The sequence below is a fragment of the Panthera leo genome, chromosome C2 (genome assembly GCF_018350215.1).
Source record: "Panthera leo isolate Ple1 chromosome C2, P.leo_Ple1_pat1.1, whole genome shotgun sequence".
Taxonomy (NCBI): Eukaryota; Metazoa; Chordata; class Mammalia; order Carnivora; family Felidae; genus Panthera; species Panthera leo.
The window spans coordinates 104,071,315-104,087,412 of record NC_056687.1 but is presented as its reverse complement, the minus strand read 5'-3'; the positions used below and the strand labels follow the sequence as shown (position 1 = coordinate 104,087,412).

The 16,098-nt window shown below is 37.8% G+C and overlaps 1 protein-coding gene across 1 annotated transcript; it reads left to right on the top strand.

The window, feature by feature from the left end:
- Positions 1-960: 960 nt before the first annotated feature.
- On the top strand, positions 961-1,539 carry ARL14 (ADP ribosylation factor like GTPase 14). Its single transcript, XM_042903677.1, has one exon. It carries the CDS (start codon positions 961-963, stop codon positions 1,537-1,539), a length of 579 nt encoding a protein of 192 aa, XP_042759611.1.
- Positions 1,540-16,098: the final 14,559 nt, after the last annotated feature.

Genomic DNA, 16,098 nt, shown 5'->3' with positions numbered 1-16,098 from the left:
TTCATGAATCACTTCATAAAGTCAATCAGATCCTTAAATTTACTCAGTTGAATTTTGTTTGTTAACTTCACTCATCTTCCATCTATATTCCACCTTGCAGGATTTTGTTGAAATCTCTTGCCCTCTGATGGACTCTCCTGCCCTTGTTATGGGTTTATATGTTCTTTTCATTCCTTCACCATAATTTTGGTGAAATCTTGAGGAAAGGAGATAAATACATGTATTCAATTTACCACCTTTAATCAGACTGCTTAATTTCAAAAGTGTTTGTGTTACAAACTCCCCCTCCTATCCTTCTAAATCTGGTCTTGTGAATAGTATAAATTTTTTAGACGATTAAAGAAGTGTTTCTGTATATTATGGGAGTAAGGTTCAGATAATCTTGGGTGGGTTAAAGTATCCTACTGAGTAATCTGGACAAGGGGAAAGTACTAAAGATTCTTAGGGCAGTATGAGATAAACTCTTTCTTCATGACTTCAGAAGTCTGGTTACTCATTTACAACCAGGATAAGATAAATGTTCAAGTAACTAGAGAAGTTCTATAAACCACTTGTAAACCACTTGGGAAGTTTTTATTCTACTACTGAACCATGTTCCCATAAACATTCGGTTACCTCTAAACTTCCCACATCTGGAAGAGAACAAGCTGTGGCATCACACCATGCTACCCCCTCCTATGTCCTACTCACTCCCAAAGAATTTCTCCTTTAAGCGACTAGACATTGGCTGCTTACTCACACCAGATTCCTCAGGATTGGCTGGGACTGCAAATAAACTCTGTTTGCCTATAGTCAAGTTGATAAGCTGCAACATAAATGCACACAAATTCCCAGTCTTAAAATATAACATGAAGCATTTGCTATCTTCTTTCCTCCTATTATTTTCATGCGAGACCTGGAGAATAAACACTGTCCTTGGCCAAAAGAAAAAGGTCTTTGAAGAGAGAAAAAAACTCTAAGATGGGTCTACTGAGTTCTAAAAACCCACAAACCAAGCAAGCCCGGATTCTTCTTCTGGGACTTGACTCAGCTGGGAAGTCTACCCTCCTTTACAAATTGAAGCTTGCTAAGGATATCACGACCATCCCAACAATAGGTTTCAACGTGGAGATGATCGAGTTGGAAAAGAGTCTTTCGCTCACGGTCTGGGATATTGGAGGACAGGAGAAAATGAGAACCGTGTGGGAGCACTACTGTGAGAACACCGATGGGCTGATGTATGTTGTGGATAGTACAGACAAACAGCGGCTGGAAGACTCCAGGAGAGAGCTGAAGCACATTTTGAAGAATGAGCACATTAAAAATGTGCCTATTGTCCTATTAGCCAACAAACAAGATGTGCCTGGAGCTCTGTCTGCTGAGGACATCACTAGAATATTCAGAGTGAAGAAGCTGTGCAGTGACAGGAACTGGTATGTGCAGCCCTGCTGTGCCATCAGTGGGGACGGGCTGATGGAGGGGTTCAGGAAACTGACCGGATTTGTGAAAAGCCACATGAAATCAAGAGGAGACACCTTGGCATTCTTCAAGCAGAACTGAGGTCCAAACAACGAAAGAGTTAGTGGTGAAGTTGAAAGGGTAATTTTCTTTTTCAATGCCAAGTGAGAAAAGCAAGTTGCTGAGTTAGCAAACTTTTCCTAAGATATGTTATTTCACCTAAATTCAGCTAACCAACTTAGCAAATATTATTTTTGGCCAGGCACGTTAGTAAACTTTGTGGTTAATGATAAATTGAGAATGAAAATTTTATAATTTTGTGCATGTTGGATGAATCATAATAATCATGTTTGGGACCAAATAAATTATTGTTTTATTATTTTTATATGACTACTAGAACAAAGTTTAAGTAAAATGCTGATAGGTTCAGAATTCTTTCAGATGGTTTCCAGTTGTTACAGTCTTGAATCTCCACCATGCTCCTATGGAATAGCGAGTAAAAAAATGAACTTTAAATTATGGAAAGGAAAAAGTTTGATGTTAACATTTTGTAAATCTCTATGCCCTAAATAAAGTTTTGTTTTGTTTTGTTTTCCTGAATTCCTACCAACCTCTTGAAATCTATTGCCAGGATCTTCCTACAGTGAGTTAAACAATGAACTCCAGGCTGGTAATTGCCCACTAGCACAGGGAGAAGTTTACATCTTAAGGCTCTGGGGATCAGGGAAGCTAGCACCTTAGAGTTTAGGACAAGGCCTGGGTTTATTGCTCAGCTCGAGCCTATAGCTCCAAGACTGGCTTCGGTACAATTCAGTGTAACAGTTATTACTTGGGAATATGTGTACAGCTCACTGTACTGATCAAACAGGAAACAGAGCCAGACTTTAATCTCAGAGACCTTGCAATACACAAGAGGAAACAACATAAAGCTAGTAGCTAGAATAGGTCAATAAGTACTATAACAGGAGAGACTCTTTCTGACCTGGGAAAACAGGAAGTGCTTCATGTAGGAGGCAGTGTTTAAGAAGGTCCCCAACTCCTGGGGACCCATGAAGGTGGAGGTTACTCACTGGAAGTTCCCATCACTGGGACACCCTGCAGAGCCACTGTGGGGGAGGGGAGAAGGAACTAGAGATTGAATTGGAATTCCCCTGAGAGGTTCAGAACATCCAGGGAAGTCCTGGTCCTAAGAGATGACACTTTTCTTCCTGCCCCACCTCTAAAAAGTTCATTTGGTCTAGAAGAAAGCCTCAATCCCCAACACCAGTCCCTGGTGTTTCAAATATTAAGGTCACAGAGGAAAATATAAAGGTCCAGTAAACCAAGGGTGCTAGACCCTAAATTACTCTCATGGTTTCCTTTTCACCTTAGCCATGATCTTTATAGCAAAGACTGGAGTGCTGCAAGGTAGGGACTCAAATAATAAAGTAGACATACACATGATAATAGTTACTGTTGGTTGAATACTTGTCTGTGCCAGGTATTGTGTAATTACTTTCATACATCTCCTCATTTAATGTTCACAACTGCCTGGAGAGAAATCAGCATTATTATGTCAATTTCACAGGTGACATTACTGAGACTAAACAAGGTAACAACAGTAACAACCACAAAAAAAAACTACTCGGTATTTTAACTGAGGAGTGGCAGAGCCAAGATTCAAATTCATCTGTTTAGCTTCAATGCCAGTAGTGTTACTTGTCATATTGTTTTGTAAATAACATATGGTGTCTGTCTTCAATGAACTTACAGTGCACAATTAAGAACAGATCCAAGCTAAGAGCACCTGGCTGGCTCAGTCCCTGCAGCATGTGACTCTTGATCTCTGGGTTGTAAGTTTGAACCCTATGATGGGTGCAGAGACTACTTAAAAAAAAAAATAAATAAAATCTTAAAAAAATAAATCCAGGCTAGGTTAAAACTACCATATGATCCAGCAATCCTACTACTGGGTATATATCTAATGGAAATGAAATCACTACCTTGAAGAGATATCTGCACTTCCATGTTTAATTGCAACATTGTTCACAATGGTCAAAACGTGGAAACAACTTAAGCATCCATCAATGGATGAATGCATAAAGAAAATGTGGTATGTATACACAATGAAATCTTTTACACCATAAAAACAGGAAATCCTGACATCTGTGACAACATGGATGAAACCGGAGGGCATCATGTTAAGTGAAATAACTCAGACAGAGAAAGACAAACGCTACATTATTTCACTTACATGTGGAATCTAAAAAAGCCAAACATAGAAACAGGAAGTAGATTGGTGGTTGCCAGAGATTGGGGGTGGGGGAAAGGGGATATGGGGGGGAGGTTGGTAATGGGGTACAAACTTTCAATTATAAGATAAATATGTTCTGAGGATCTAATGTACAGCATGGTGACTATAGTTAATAATACCGTATTGCACACTTGAAATTGGCTAAGAGAGTAAATTTTAAGCATTCTCATTTAAAAAAAGAAAGTAACTATAGGGCACCTGGGTGGCTCAGCTGGTTAAGTGTCCAACTCCTGATGTCAGCTCAGGTCATGATCTCACGGTTCATGAGACTGAGTCCCAAGTCAGGGTCTGGGCTGACAGCACGGAGCCTTCTTGGGATTCTCTTATTCTCTCTCTGCCCCTCCCCCACTTGTGCACCTGTGTGCGCATGCACTCTCTCTCTCTCAAAATAAATAAACTTTATTAAAAAAAGTAACTATGTAAGGTGATGGTGGATGTGTTAACTCAATTGTGGGAATCCTTTTATAATGTGTATATATATATATATACACACACACACATATATATCAAATCATCACTGTGCACTTTAAGATATTATTATATAGATAACATATTATATATTATATATATAACATATAACATAATGTATTTATCAATTGTTTTATTTATCAATTATACTTCAATAAAGCTGGGGCAAAAATAAATTCAAGCCAACATATAATACTTTTATATTAAGAAGGTTCTTTAAAAAACAAGCCAGGCAGAATAAATTAAGTGCGATAACAGAGATATAAGAAGCATGCTGAAGGACTGGCAAAAGGATCTTCTGATTTCAGGAAGATCTCAGGGGAGTGGTAAAAATATAACTTTCCCCTCTGTTCTTAATAAGTAATTTGATATGAGAAGTTTATTTTGAGACTGTGTGAATATTCTATTCCCCAAAGCCTTTCTCTTAATGCTTTTAGCATCCACCAACGATCCCTTCCTGACTCAGTTATTAAACTGGGAAGTGCAAAATGGTGATTTTCTAAATCTGTCTTTCCTTGTATATTTATTAGCTGGCATTCTTCTGTAAAGAAAACCTTTTTCTTTTATACTCCTCCATAACCAATCAATCACACTCATTCTCGCTCTCTCTCTTCATAGATACTTTTTAAATTCAAAGTTTTATAATCCAGTGCTACTCAGACTGAGGTCCCTGGATCAGCAGCCTCAGCAGCACCTGCAAGTTGCCTAGAAACGTAAACTCTCAAACCCCACCTAGACCTATTAATCAGACTATCCAGGGCAGGGGGTAGGGTGGAGGAAGTTCCTGGAATTTGTGTTATTATTTACAGTTATAAATCACTTCTGTTTATTATTTTTTTTGATGCTCAAATTTGCCCAGAAGAAGCCCCAGCAAGCTAGCCACTCTGTTCTGTTGATATGTCCCTATAGTCTTTGAGCACTTCCTTGTTTGGAAGAGCACTGAGTCACCTTGTACTTCCCCTACTTAGCTGCCTCAGACCTGGAATTAACCATTTCTCAGGTGCCCTGGTTCTTTTCACTGGGTAATGGTATTTAGAAATTGAATAATGAAGTTAGCTGTGCTTATTGTTATTGGGTATCACTGTTTATAAGCCCATTCAGTAGAAAAAGGAAATATATATATTTTAAAAGAACACTGATACCTCCAAATTGAATGCATACCATAAGATTTTTCCTTAGCTTCCTCATTCCTATTTGTATCCCTTATCCTACAAAAAAAATTCTGGTTCAAAATGCACCAATATATTTACTCATTTGTTCTATGCTACAACACAAAATATTTTCAGGATCACTGTGTCTAATAAACCCACTCAGGAAAGTTCAAGACTTCCTTTTACTTCTTTCTGTCCTAATTGAGAGTGTTATGTTCAAAAGTTATTTGAATTGATTATTTGTGCAGTCATATGGTAAATATCTTGTTGATTTTAGGCTGAGTTTTAAAATATTTTTAAAAATTAATTAATTAATTAACTTATTTTTAATTTATATCCAAGTTAGTTAGCATATAGTGCAGTAACGTTTTCAGGAGTAGATTCCAGTGATTCATCCCCTATGTATAACACCCCATGCTCATCCCAACAAGTGTCTTCTTTAATGCCCCTTACCCATTTAGTCCATCCCCCTACCACAGCCCCTCCAGCAACTCTGTTTGTTTTCCGTATTTAAGAGTCTCTTATGTTTTGCCCCCCTCCCTGTTCTTATATTCTTTTTGCTTCCCTTATATTCATCTGTTTTGTATCTTAAATTCCTCATATGAGTGAAGTTATATGATACTTGTCTTTCTCTGACTGACTTACTTTACTTAGCATAATACCCTCCAGTTCCATCCACATAGTTGCAAATGGCAAGATTTTATTCTTTTTGATTGCTGAATAATACTCCATTGTGTATATACACCACATCTTCTTTATCCATTCATCTGTCGATGGACATGTGGGCTCTTTCCATACTTTGGCTATCGTTGATAGTGGTGCTATAAACATCGGGGTGCATGTGTTCCAACTGTCAGCTGATTTTTGCTACTTGTGTTCAATTTTAAGATTTGACTTCTTTACCTTTCTGACTTAATTTTTTAATTAACAGAAAATCTGCATACCTCAAAAGTAAAAGCTATATAAAAAGGTAGTCCATACTCATTATTATGTTAAAGAAGAAAGCCTTAGTACAATAAACTGATTCTCATACATCCCTCAAGTTATATGAAGGTGCTACTCTATTTCTAAATCAGGTTGGATTTTCTATCACTTCAAAGCATTTTGAGAGTATTTTTCCACTTAAGTTCAATGTATCTACTGTAGTTGCTTATTAAAGGGGATCATAAGAGATTGTAGTAACAAAATACCATCCATTATTTACCATGGGATAAGCTTTATGATCTATAGTGACTTTTCTGCTCTTTTTAAAATAAAAGATACATTTTACACTAATCTTAAATTTTAATCTTGTGTAAGAATACACTGACCCTAATTTGTAAAAATAAAACCCACATATCAATACTCATAAAAAAACTTAGATAGAAAATATAATAGGCATCAAAATGTTTAGGTGGTTGCATTCTAGATAGCTAGAATTTCTTATAACTCTCATTATTTTCCAAATTTTGCCAAGTGAGTGTGTGTCATTTTTATATTCAAGGAAAAAACATTTTCAAAAGAGCTATATAATCATCATAGCCTATATATGACATGAGTGGATAATGCATGGCTCTAAAACTGTCATTTCAAATGCACTGATCTAAAGTAATAAGAAATCCTTTTAAAGACCAGAAATATTGCAATGTACAAACACATGAGGGTATTGTAACCAAGTTTTCATCATTTAAGAAAAAAACTCAGAAACCAAAAAACAAAACAGCTAACATGTGTTGAGCACTCACGGTAGGCCAGCTTCTGTTCTAAGCATATCAAGTGTATTTCCACGTTTAATCTTTACATTAACTTTATGGGGTAGTACCATCATTATCCTCATTTACAGAGAAGAGATCTGAGACTCAAAGTCATCCAGCCACCTAAAATCATGGAAAGCATTTATAGTGGTCTTTTGTATACAATCAAGCTCCTACTGTCCGTTGTTTGGTGAGAATTCCACCCTGTACCTCTGTGCAAAAGTTTCTCTCTTAGCCATGGCCTACTTCTCATTCTCAAATGGTCTTCCATCACTCTACTCAGAGTCTAAGAACAGCTATAGAGCAGAGAATGGTTATTTAAGAAATTTTAGTTTTTCATCAGAAATAGAAAGTTTAGAAAATAGGAAAATAAAACTCCTTATTAGCATTTCCTTACAGTCTTTCTTTTTCTTCAGTGTGTGCATATATTCAATATATCTTTTTTGATAATTTGGTAATTTGCTTTTTTCATTCCTCATCACATTAACATGTTATATATATCTTTATCATATTATTATATATTATTATTATTATATAGTATTATATATTTTTCAGAACCATCACTTTTTAAAAAAATTTTTTTAATGTTTATTTATTATTGAGAGACAGAGAGAGACAGAGCATGAGTATGGGAGGGGCAGAGAGAGGTGGAGACACAGAATCTGAAGCAGGCTCCAGGCTCTGAGCTGCCACCACAAAGCCCAACGCAGGGCTCAAACCCATGAACTGTGAGATTGTGACCTGAGCCAAAGTCAGATGCTTAACCGACTGAGCCACCCAGGTGCCCCACTGTTACATCATTTTCAGTGAAGTAGATATACTATTGCTTAATCATTTCTCTACTATTGTTTTTTTAGGTTGCAGCCAATTTCACATGTAACTAATTCAGCAACAAACACTTCCATGTGTCTACTGATACCCTTCCCTATATTTATTATTTCATTCAGCAAATATTGCCTGAATACCTAATAAGTACCAGATACTGGATTAGGTGCTGGGTTTAGGATTTTTTTCCCCACAACAGTATTTCAAGGATGGATAGTTTTATGCCTCAATACATACTGGCAAATGGCTTTCTAAAATGTCAGAATCAGGGGTGCCTGGGTAGCTCAGTTGGTTAAGTGTCCAACTTCACCTCAGGTTTTAATCTTGTGGTTCACAAGTTTGAGCCCCACATTGGGCTCTGTGTTGAAAGCTCAGAGCCTGGAGCTTGTTTCGGATTCTGTGCCTCCCTCTCTCTCTGCCCCTCCTCTGCTCATGCTCTGTCTCTGTCTCTCTCTCCTCCCAAATTAAATAAACATTTAAAAAAAATTTTTAATGTCAGAATCAGGTTATTCTAAATGAATTCTTTAAAAAGAAGGAAAAAAGAGGTGCAAAACTTTGAGTCACTAGATGACTGATGACTACAGTATTATGTGTTGAAGACATCAAAATAAATAAGTTTGTAGATTTCAAATCATTAATGCCAGGAAAAAATTAATGCCAAAACTTACGGTAGTTTTTGCCTATGACTCAAAATACAGACATAATAAAAGAAAATATTGATATTCAACCACATAAAATGGAAATTTTGTTAAACATAAACAAAATCAAAAGACCAATATCAAACTGGGAGTTTATATCTGCAAAGTATATCATAGATAAGGGTCTTATGTTCCCAATGTAAAATAACACTTAAAAGTTTTTAAAAACCCAAAAACTCTCTAGAAAAATGTACAAAAGACATAAGGTTAACAATAAATGATATTCAAATTATTCCTAAACAAATGAAAAAATCATCAGCTTCACTACTACAGAAATGAAAATTAATACTACATTTAGATACCATTTCTCACCTATTCTGTTTGCAAAAATGTATATAAGTTTGATAACATATTCTGTAATTCTGTTGGTGAGACTGTGGAATAAAGGATAATCTCATCCAGTGCTGGTGGAAATGCAAAATGATACAACTTCTGTAGAGAATTTGGCCATATCTAACAAAGCTACATTTACACTTACCTTTTAATGTAGGGATCTCACTGGTTGGAATTTTCCCTGAAGATACAAAACCACAAATCTGAAACAACAGATGTACAAGGTTATTCATTGTGACATTATTTGTAATAGCAAAATATTGGAAATAACCTAAATGTTCTTCCATAGGAGACTAATATATATATATAGTATATATATGTATATATATAGTATATAGTATATAGTATATACTATATGTATATATGTACATACATATATGTATGTAGTCTCCATAGGAGACTAATATATATATAGTATATATATGTATATATATACTATATATGTATATAGATCTATATACATATATATATATATATATATATATATATATATACATATTAGTGAAATACTACTCAACCAAACTAAAGAATGGAAAAGAGGGACAGATCAACAGAAAACTCTAAGGATCAAGTGGCAATGACACCCAGCAGCAATGTGTACACCTAAAGCCCAGATCTTGGTTTCTAAATATTATACCTCACTGAAAGGAACCAGAGCTCCTTAGAGAAATGACAGTTCAGATCTAGGGCAGGTAAAGTACAAGGTAAGCCTGAAATACCTTGTTCAAGGGAACAAGAAAGAACTCAAAGGCTGATGGAAATAAGTCAAAGGTTACAGGAATGGCTTACAGAGACTCCCACTGGCCAAATCTGAGACAATTTGAGCATCAGAAAAAGAATACAGATGGTAATGAATTATAACACATTGAGTAAATAAAAACAAAAGCTGTAAGTTCATTATGATATTCATGGGAAATACAAGATGAAAAGAAAACAGTGTAGGGTAGAGGAAAGGAAAGCTCTTTTACACAGAAAAATGTAGAGGACATGTTAGAATTGGAAAGCCACTATTTTACAACTGCAAAGTAAGAACTCACCTTGGGTATAACACTTAACCTATTTGTATATTAAGATCACAAGGTGATTTCCTGAAATATCTTCTGGCTCTATCTTTGATCTAGGATTAACAGACTTCGAAATGGAAAGCCTCAGTCAGATAAAGGAAAAGCTACAGGATCCTTATTTTAGTATGTTTTTTTTTTTTCCTTTCTCAGCAAAGCTGAAAATCAGCATTGACTAGTCCAATAGGAGTAGATCCCCCGTTTCCTAACCCTGAATTATTTTTATCTTTTGTCATGTAGCTACACGGAATATTGGAATTACCCACTAAAGAAGGCTTCATCATAAACAAAATCAAAACACAAATGTCAAACTGGGAGTTAGTATTTATAATATATATCATAGATAGAAGTCTAATGTCCTTAACATAAACATTATACTGTTTGTATATTATTATTTATATATTGTTAAAGCAGCAGAGAAAAAAAAAATCTGTTTAGTCTGTTGAGCCAGAGAAAGTGTCCCAACTCCAGCCTAAAGGATAGATTTTCTGAGGAAAGTAAAGCCTCCCAACACTCCTTGATCTCGAAGAGACCAGTCTAGAGGGTAGGAGTCCAAAATAAATCTGCCCCAACTCAGGATACGGTCTCCACAGCTCACACACCCATTTCATCCTGCCATGTCTTGTCAGTTCAGGGTACACCTGTTGGCACGGTGTAAATGTTAGTAGCACTCCCTTTCATTTTCGGAAGTGTCTGAGTTTGGACCATATATGGTTGCCCTACTTCTAGGAGACCCCTGATGCTTCTGAGGAAAGACTTCATTTGGCTGATGCTGAAGGGTAAATGCCAAGCTAGAAGGAAGAGCAAGAAAAAAACTCCAGAATGTGGTAAGCAGTATAATGGTCTTCCAAAGATGTCCGTATCTAGTTCCTGGAACTGTGAATGTTAGTTTACAAGGAGAAAGTGATTAAGTATGCTGAGATGGGAAGAATATTCTGGATTATCCAGATGAGCCCAATCTAATTGCATGGATCCTTAAAATCGGAGAAAGCTCCCCAGTTGAGTCCCCAGCTGAGTTCAGAGTTAGGGGAAGATGTGACTATGGAAGAATGCTCAAAGAGATGCAACATTACTGGCTTTGAAGATGGAATAAGGAAACCACAAGCCAAAAATACGGGCAGCCTCCAGTGGCTGGAAAAAGTAAGGAAACAGATTCTCCCCGGTAGCCCCCATAAAGGAATACTGCCCTTGCCAACACCTATTGGAACTGTGGACTACGTTAAAAACTGGGTGAGAAAGTGCACATTCAGATGACGACCTGCGTGTGTGACTGGTAGACTGCAGCTGAGACTTTCACATTTTGACCTCAACTTTACCTGGGTAAGATCTGCAGTTCTTGGCTTCAGCCTTTTTGCTCAGTACTGTTTCTCCTCTGGGTGGAGGCGCTGGGAAAGCAGAATTGGTTCCTGCTCTGGGATGGATGGACAGACTCACCATAGGTGAGGAAGTTGTCAGGTACTCTACATGCAGTGCCTCAAAACATTTCATGAGTAAAATAGGATTATGCTCCTTTTGTAGTGAAGAGAATAGTTAGACTATCTAGAATACAGCTCTGCTGTGTAACTTGTGCAAGTTCCTCTCTGAGCCTTTGGTCCTTTGACTTTGAAAAGTCACTTCGAAAGGTGAATACTACCTACTCCGAGGATTCAGGGGTGGTGGAAGAGCCCGAGAGTTGTGAGAAGACCAAACGAAGACAGCGCACGTACCACGAATGCATGGCGCAGACCTTCCCTCACACCTGCTGGAAGCCTATGAACCCAAGTAAGGGTGAGGCCCCCAGGGTGAGATGACATCACGGCATAGCCCCTCCATGCACCTGGTGCGGCGGCGGGAGCAAAGAGGGAAAACTAGTCGAGGTTCAGGGCTCGCACGGGACGTCACTCCATTCCCAACTTCCGCTGCGCGCTGACACCAGCACTCGCGCCTTCTCTCCGCAAGGATGTCGGAAGCTGATGGGCGGGAGCAGCAGGCGGATGTTGAGAATGGTTGGGCTTGCGTGGTGTCGGTGTGCCGTCAGCCTGTAGTGACTGATAACGGCTTTGGCCTCCTTAAAGGGGCTTATCTGGACCGAGGGGATGCATTGGTTAATTATTGCACTGAGACCGCATGCAGTAGGGTTTGAGTAGTTCCCCAGAGCAGTGTAGGAAGGGTAATAAAAGAACATGGTCCCTAATCCAAACTTCTTTAACGTGTTGTACACACGTGTTGCCTGTACTCTTTTTCTATTCACTCTTCAACCCATTTTATCTGTTAAAAATTGCTTGTTTTTAAAAGGTAAAATTACATAAATATATTTGTGTGCAAACATACAAATATAAAATCGATACGTGTCACAAAGAGTTTAACTCCTTAATTAGTGAGGAACCTGTGTGATGTTACAGAGACTCCCAAGAACCATATAAATGGGATAAAAGATATTTTTAAATGAATTTACATCTCTCTTACTTCCCTTCTATACAATGGGTCATCAAATTCTATTGACTCAACTTGCAAAATTGGATAAATCTCCCCATTTTCAATCATAGTCGGAGCGGAAGTCATCTGTGGATTCTACTACTGCTGCCTTTCAATTGACCTCACCCCCCAAAATCCATTCTCCACACAGCTTCCAAAGTGATTTTATAAAACAAACGACAAAAAATTATAACCTAGATTATGTTGCTCCCTTTCTTGAAGACTACCAGATTTAAGTCCACACTCCTTATGCTTGCTTACAAAGAACTACTTGATCTATGTGTGACTCTACCTACCACAGCTACCATTTTCGGTCTCATTGCTGTGCCTCAGAGCCCTGTGCTTGGAATGCTCTTTTCCCTGAATTTTGCATTGTCTTCATCTTTAGATATCATCTTGACTTATGGCCTACTCGGAGAGGCTCCCCAGATCTTCCATTTTCCATCATCCTATTTGAAATTTTAAATCCCTGTAGAACATGATTACTTTGATATATGAGTTACCCATTTGTTTATCAACCATTTCACCACCCCCAATTAAAATGAAAGTATGTAAATTCAAGAAGAAAAGTCCTGATCTACACTGTTTACCACTGTATTCTCAGCTGGTAGAACACTTAATGAGTTCAGCACATTATTCATTCCCTGGTTGCAGCTTTATCACTTAACTTGAGTGGTTAATTGTCATAACAAAAGGTATAATAATTTAAAACAAGTGTTTGGGGAGATTTGTTTACAAAATATACGTGGTTATTGTACATGAAAAAAGAGTAAACGAATATGTCTGAGCTTAATTTCCAAAGGATATTATCAAAGATTTTCTTTTCAAATTCTAGAAGTCTTCTTTTTTTAATTGCCTAAGTCAATTGTAATCTAGAAGAATTCTGGGTTGATATTAGAATCTAAATTTCTTGGAATGAAACATAAAACTCACTTCTTTAGTTATTTGCTTCTGTTTTTGAGCAGACTCTATGTTGGATGCTAGATGATTCCAAATAAAACCTAGTGGAGGTGACATTTGAGTTTGGTCTTTCAATATGAGTAAAGTGAGAATATGAGTAGATGAAAAGGAGAGAAACTGGCATTTTAGGCAGAGGTGTATATTCAGGACATGTTTTGGAGAACAGAATATAAATGAAATTAACTGGAAGGGTAGATAGGAGCCAAACCATCAAGGGTTGTAAAGTTCAGTTTGAATCTTATTCCATTCAGCAAGCCAACAGATTTTTTTTTTAATTTTTTTTTTTTAACGTTTATTTATTTTTGAGACAGAGAGAGACAGAGCATGAACGGGGGAGGGTCAGAGAGAGGGAGACACAAAATCCAAAACAGGCTCCAGGCTCTGAGCTGTCAGCACAGAGCCCAACGCGGGGCTTGAACTCATGGACCGTGAGGTCGTGACCTGAGCCGAAGTCGGCCGCCTAACCGACTGAGCCACCCAGGCGCCCGAAGCCAACAGATTTTAAACTCATCTGTGACATGGTCCTCTGTTGGTAGTGTTGTTATAATAGATAACATTATGACAAATTGGGCAACATTAGTTATGTAAGAAAACCAAAATAAACCTTATGTTATTAATCAAAATCAATTTTGGTACTAGTAGGTGATTAAGAACAAAAGAAGTTTCTAGTAAATCTTAGAATTGTACATTAAAGCTAAATGAGATATTTTAAAAGATGTACTTACTTCTCAGCAATCATTTATGGGACACTAACCATGACTCAGGCACATGGTGGGGATGGGGGTGTCCAAGCTATTTTCAGTATGTCCAGAGATCCTAACAGGTTAGTGTGCAATTCACTCCAACAAGGCTAAGTAGGGTTGAAACTGCTTAAATGCATAAAGTTGAACAAAAAATCAAAATGCCTGCTTCAGCAAAGCTCTATTTTAAACTAAGTAATGTTTTTCCTCTCTTCTGCAAACCTCCCTTTCTCCCTTCTTAGCCTTTTGTTTCAGGAACCCAGTACCACCCTGAAGACATGACAGATGAGGCCGGCAGCAGTACACAATTCCTGTCAAAACCATACAGTTCCTGTATAACCCTCCTTGGGTTCCCTATAACCACCACCCCACCACCCCCTCTCCTGGTGGGCTTGCAGTTTAGAGGGCCTTAGCCTGCAGCAGCCTCCTTCACCCTGCAAAGCAGTAAGCTATTGATCCTCTTTATCCCAAACTCCATCTTTGCTTTCGTTATATTTTGGCTCCAAAACACAGGTCAGTTTTCAACAGGGTGATTAAAATTTCATGTTTATTTGCTTTGGTTTGGAATTTATAAGAATTCATTATGAGAACACTGATAATCTTAGGTGGATCAAAAGCTCTGATGGGATAATATAGATATCTGTTTTCTTAAAAGACAAAATAAACTAAAATTTAAAGTAGTTTGTTCAATAAAAGTCTTAGAATGTGGAAAACCCTATGAAGGGAAGGGGAATATGCAGCAGAGAAAAGTAACAAAATTCAGATGCCACCTTTACACAGTCTCTTTTACATAGAAGCCAAACCTGCTTCTCCTCGCCTGTTTTCAGGCTCAGTGATGGCCCTACCATTCATTTGCCTACAACCCCCAGAAGCCTGGCATCATTCTCAATGCTTTCCTCAATTTATATCTCTTATTTAATCACATATCAACTGTTGACTCTACCTCTGAAACTCTTCCAGAATTTTACCCTCTTCTTTATTCACACAATTATGGCCTTGCTTGGTGTTATAGGAAACACACTCTTTTACCACATTATGGCTTTTTCCTTTGTTTTTCAGAATAAGTAGAATTAACTGTAAATGGACTGTTGAGCAAGCCAAGGTCTAGGTGACCCTGTCCAAAAAGATAAATTATGATACTGCAATACAGAAGAAAACATGTCATATTTGTCCAATTCCTATAGGGTGTCCTTCTATATCCAAGAGTTATACTTGTTCAGCTATTTAGTTTTTTAGAGAAAAGAGAGAGGAAGGTGGCTTTCAGTGTCCTGAAAGTAAGTTGTAATTAGTTATCATAATTGAACCTGCCTAAAGTGATATAAGCAAGTGCGATGGGATGTCACCACAGCTTCACTATTCCTGCCTCAAAAAAAGTATAACGTGGTCAGATCACTTCCCTCCTGGGCAGTTGGGCCTGGTGGTGTTCATACAGACATGCGAGTAATAACTATTGCTTAGCATTGTCTTGGATAGTGATGGGGTTCAGGACACACTACACTAAAATATGGCACACTGGCATACTGAAGATTTTATTTATTTTATTTTCAGGTGGGGGAGGGGCAGAGAGAGAGGGAGAGAGTCCCAAGCAGAGATTCTGTGCTGTCAGCACAGAGCCCCATGCGGGGCTCAATGTCACGAATGGAGAGATCATGACCTGAGCCAAAATCAAGAGTTGGATGCTTAACCGACTGAGCCCCCAGGCTCTGCTAGCATATTGAATATTTTAAATTGAAGGAGTTTGAGAAAGCAGAAGCAGGAAAGTCACTTTGACACCCCACCCACCTCTTCTTTCCTGAAACAGGTCATAAAACCCTCATGAGAGATGTCCCTCCTTACACCCAGAAAGGAACATCTTTATCTCTGAAGACAAAGGGACAAAGAAGAATCTGACGGAACAGGCCTTGCTAAGCTTCCCATAGTTTACAAGGTATTTACCTCATAGTCT

Coding starts and splice junctions, on each gene's coding strand:
- ARL14 (XM_042903677.1), top strand. CDS start 961: ATGGGTCTACTGAGTTCTAAAAACCCACAAACCAAGCAAGCCCGGATT.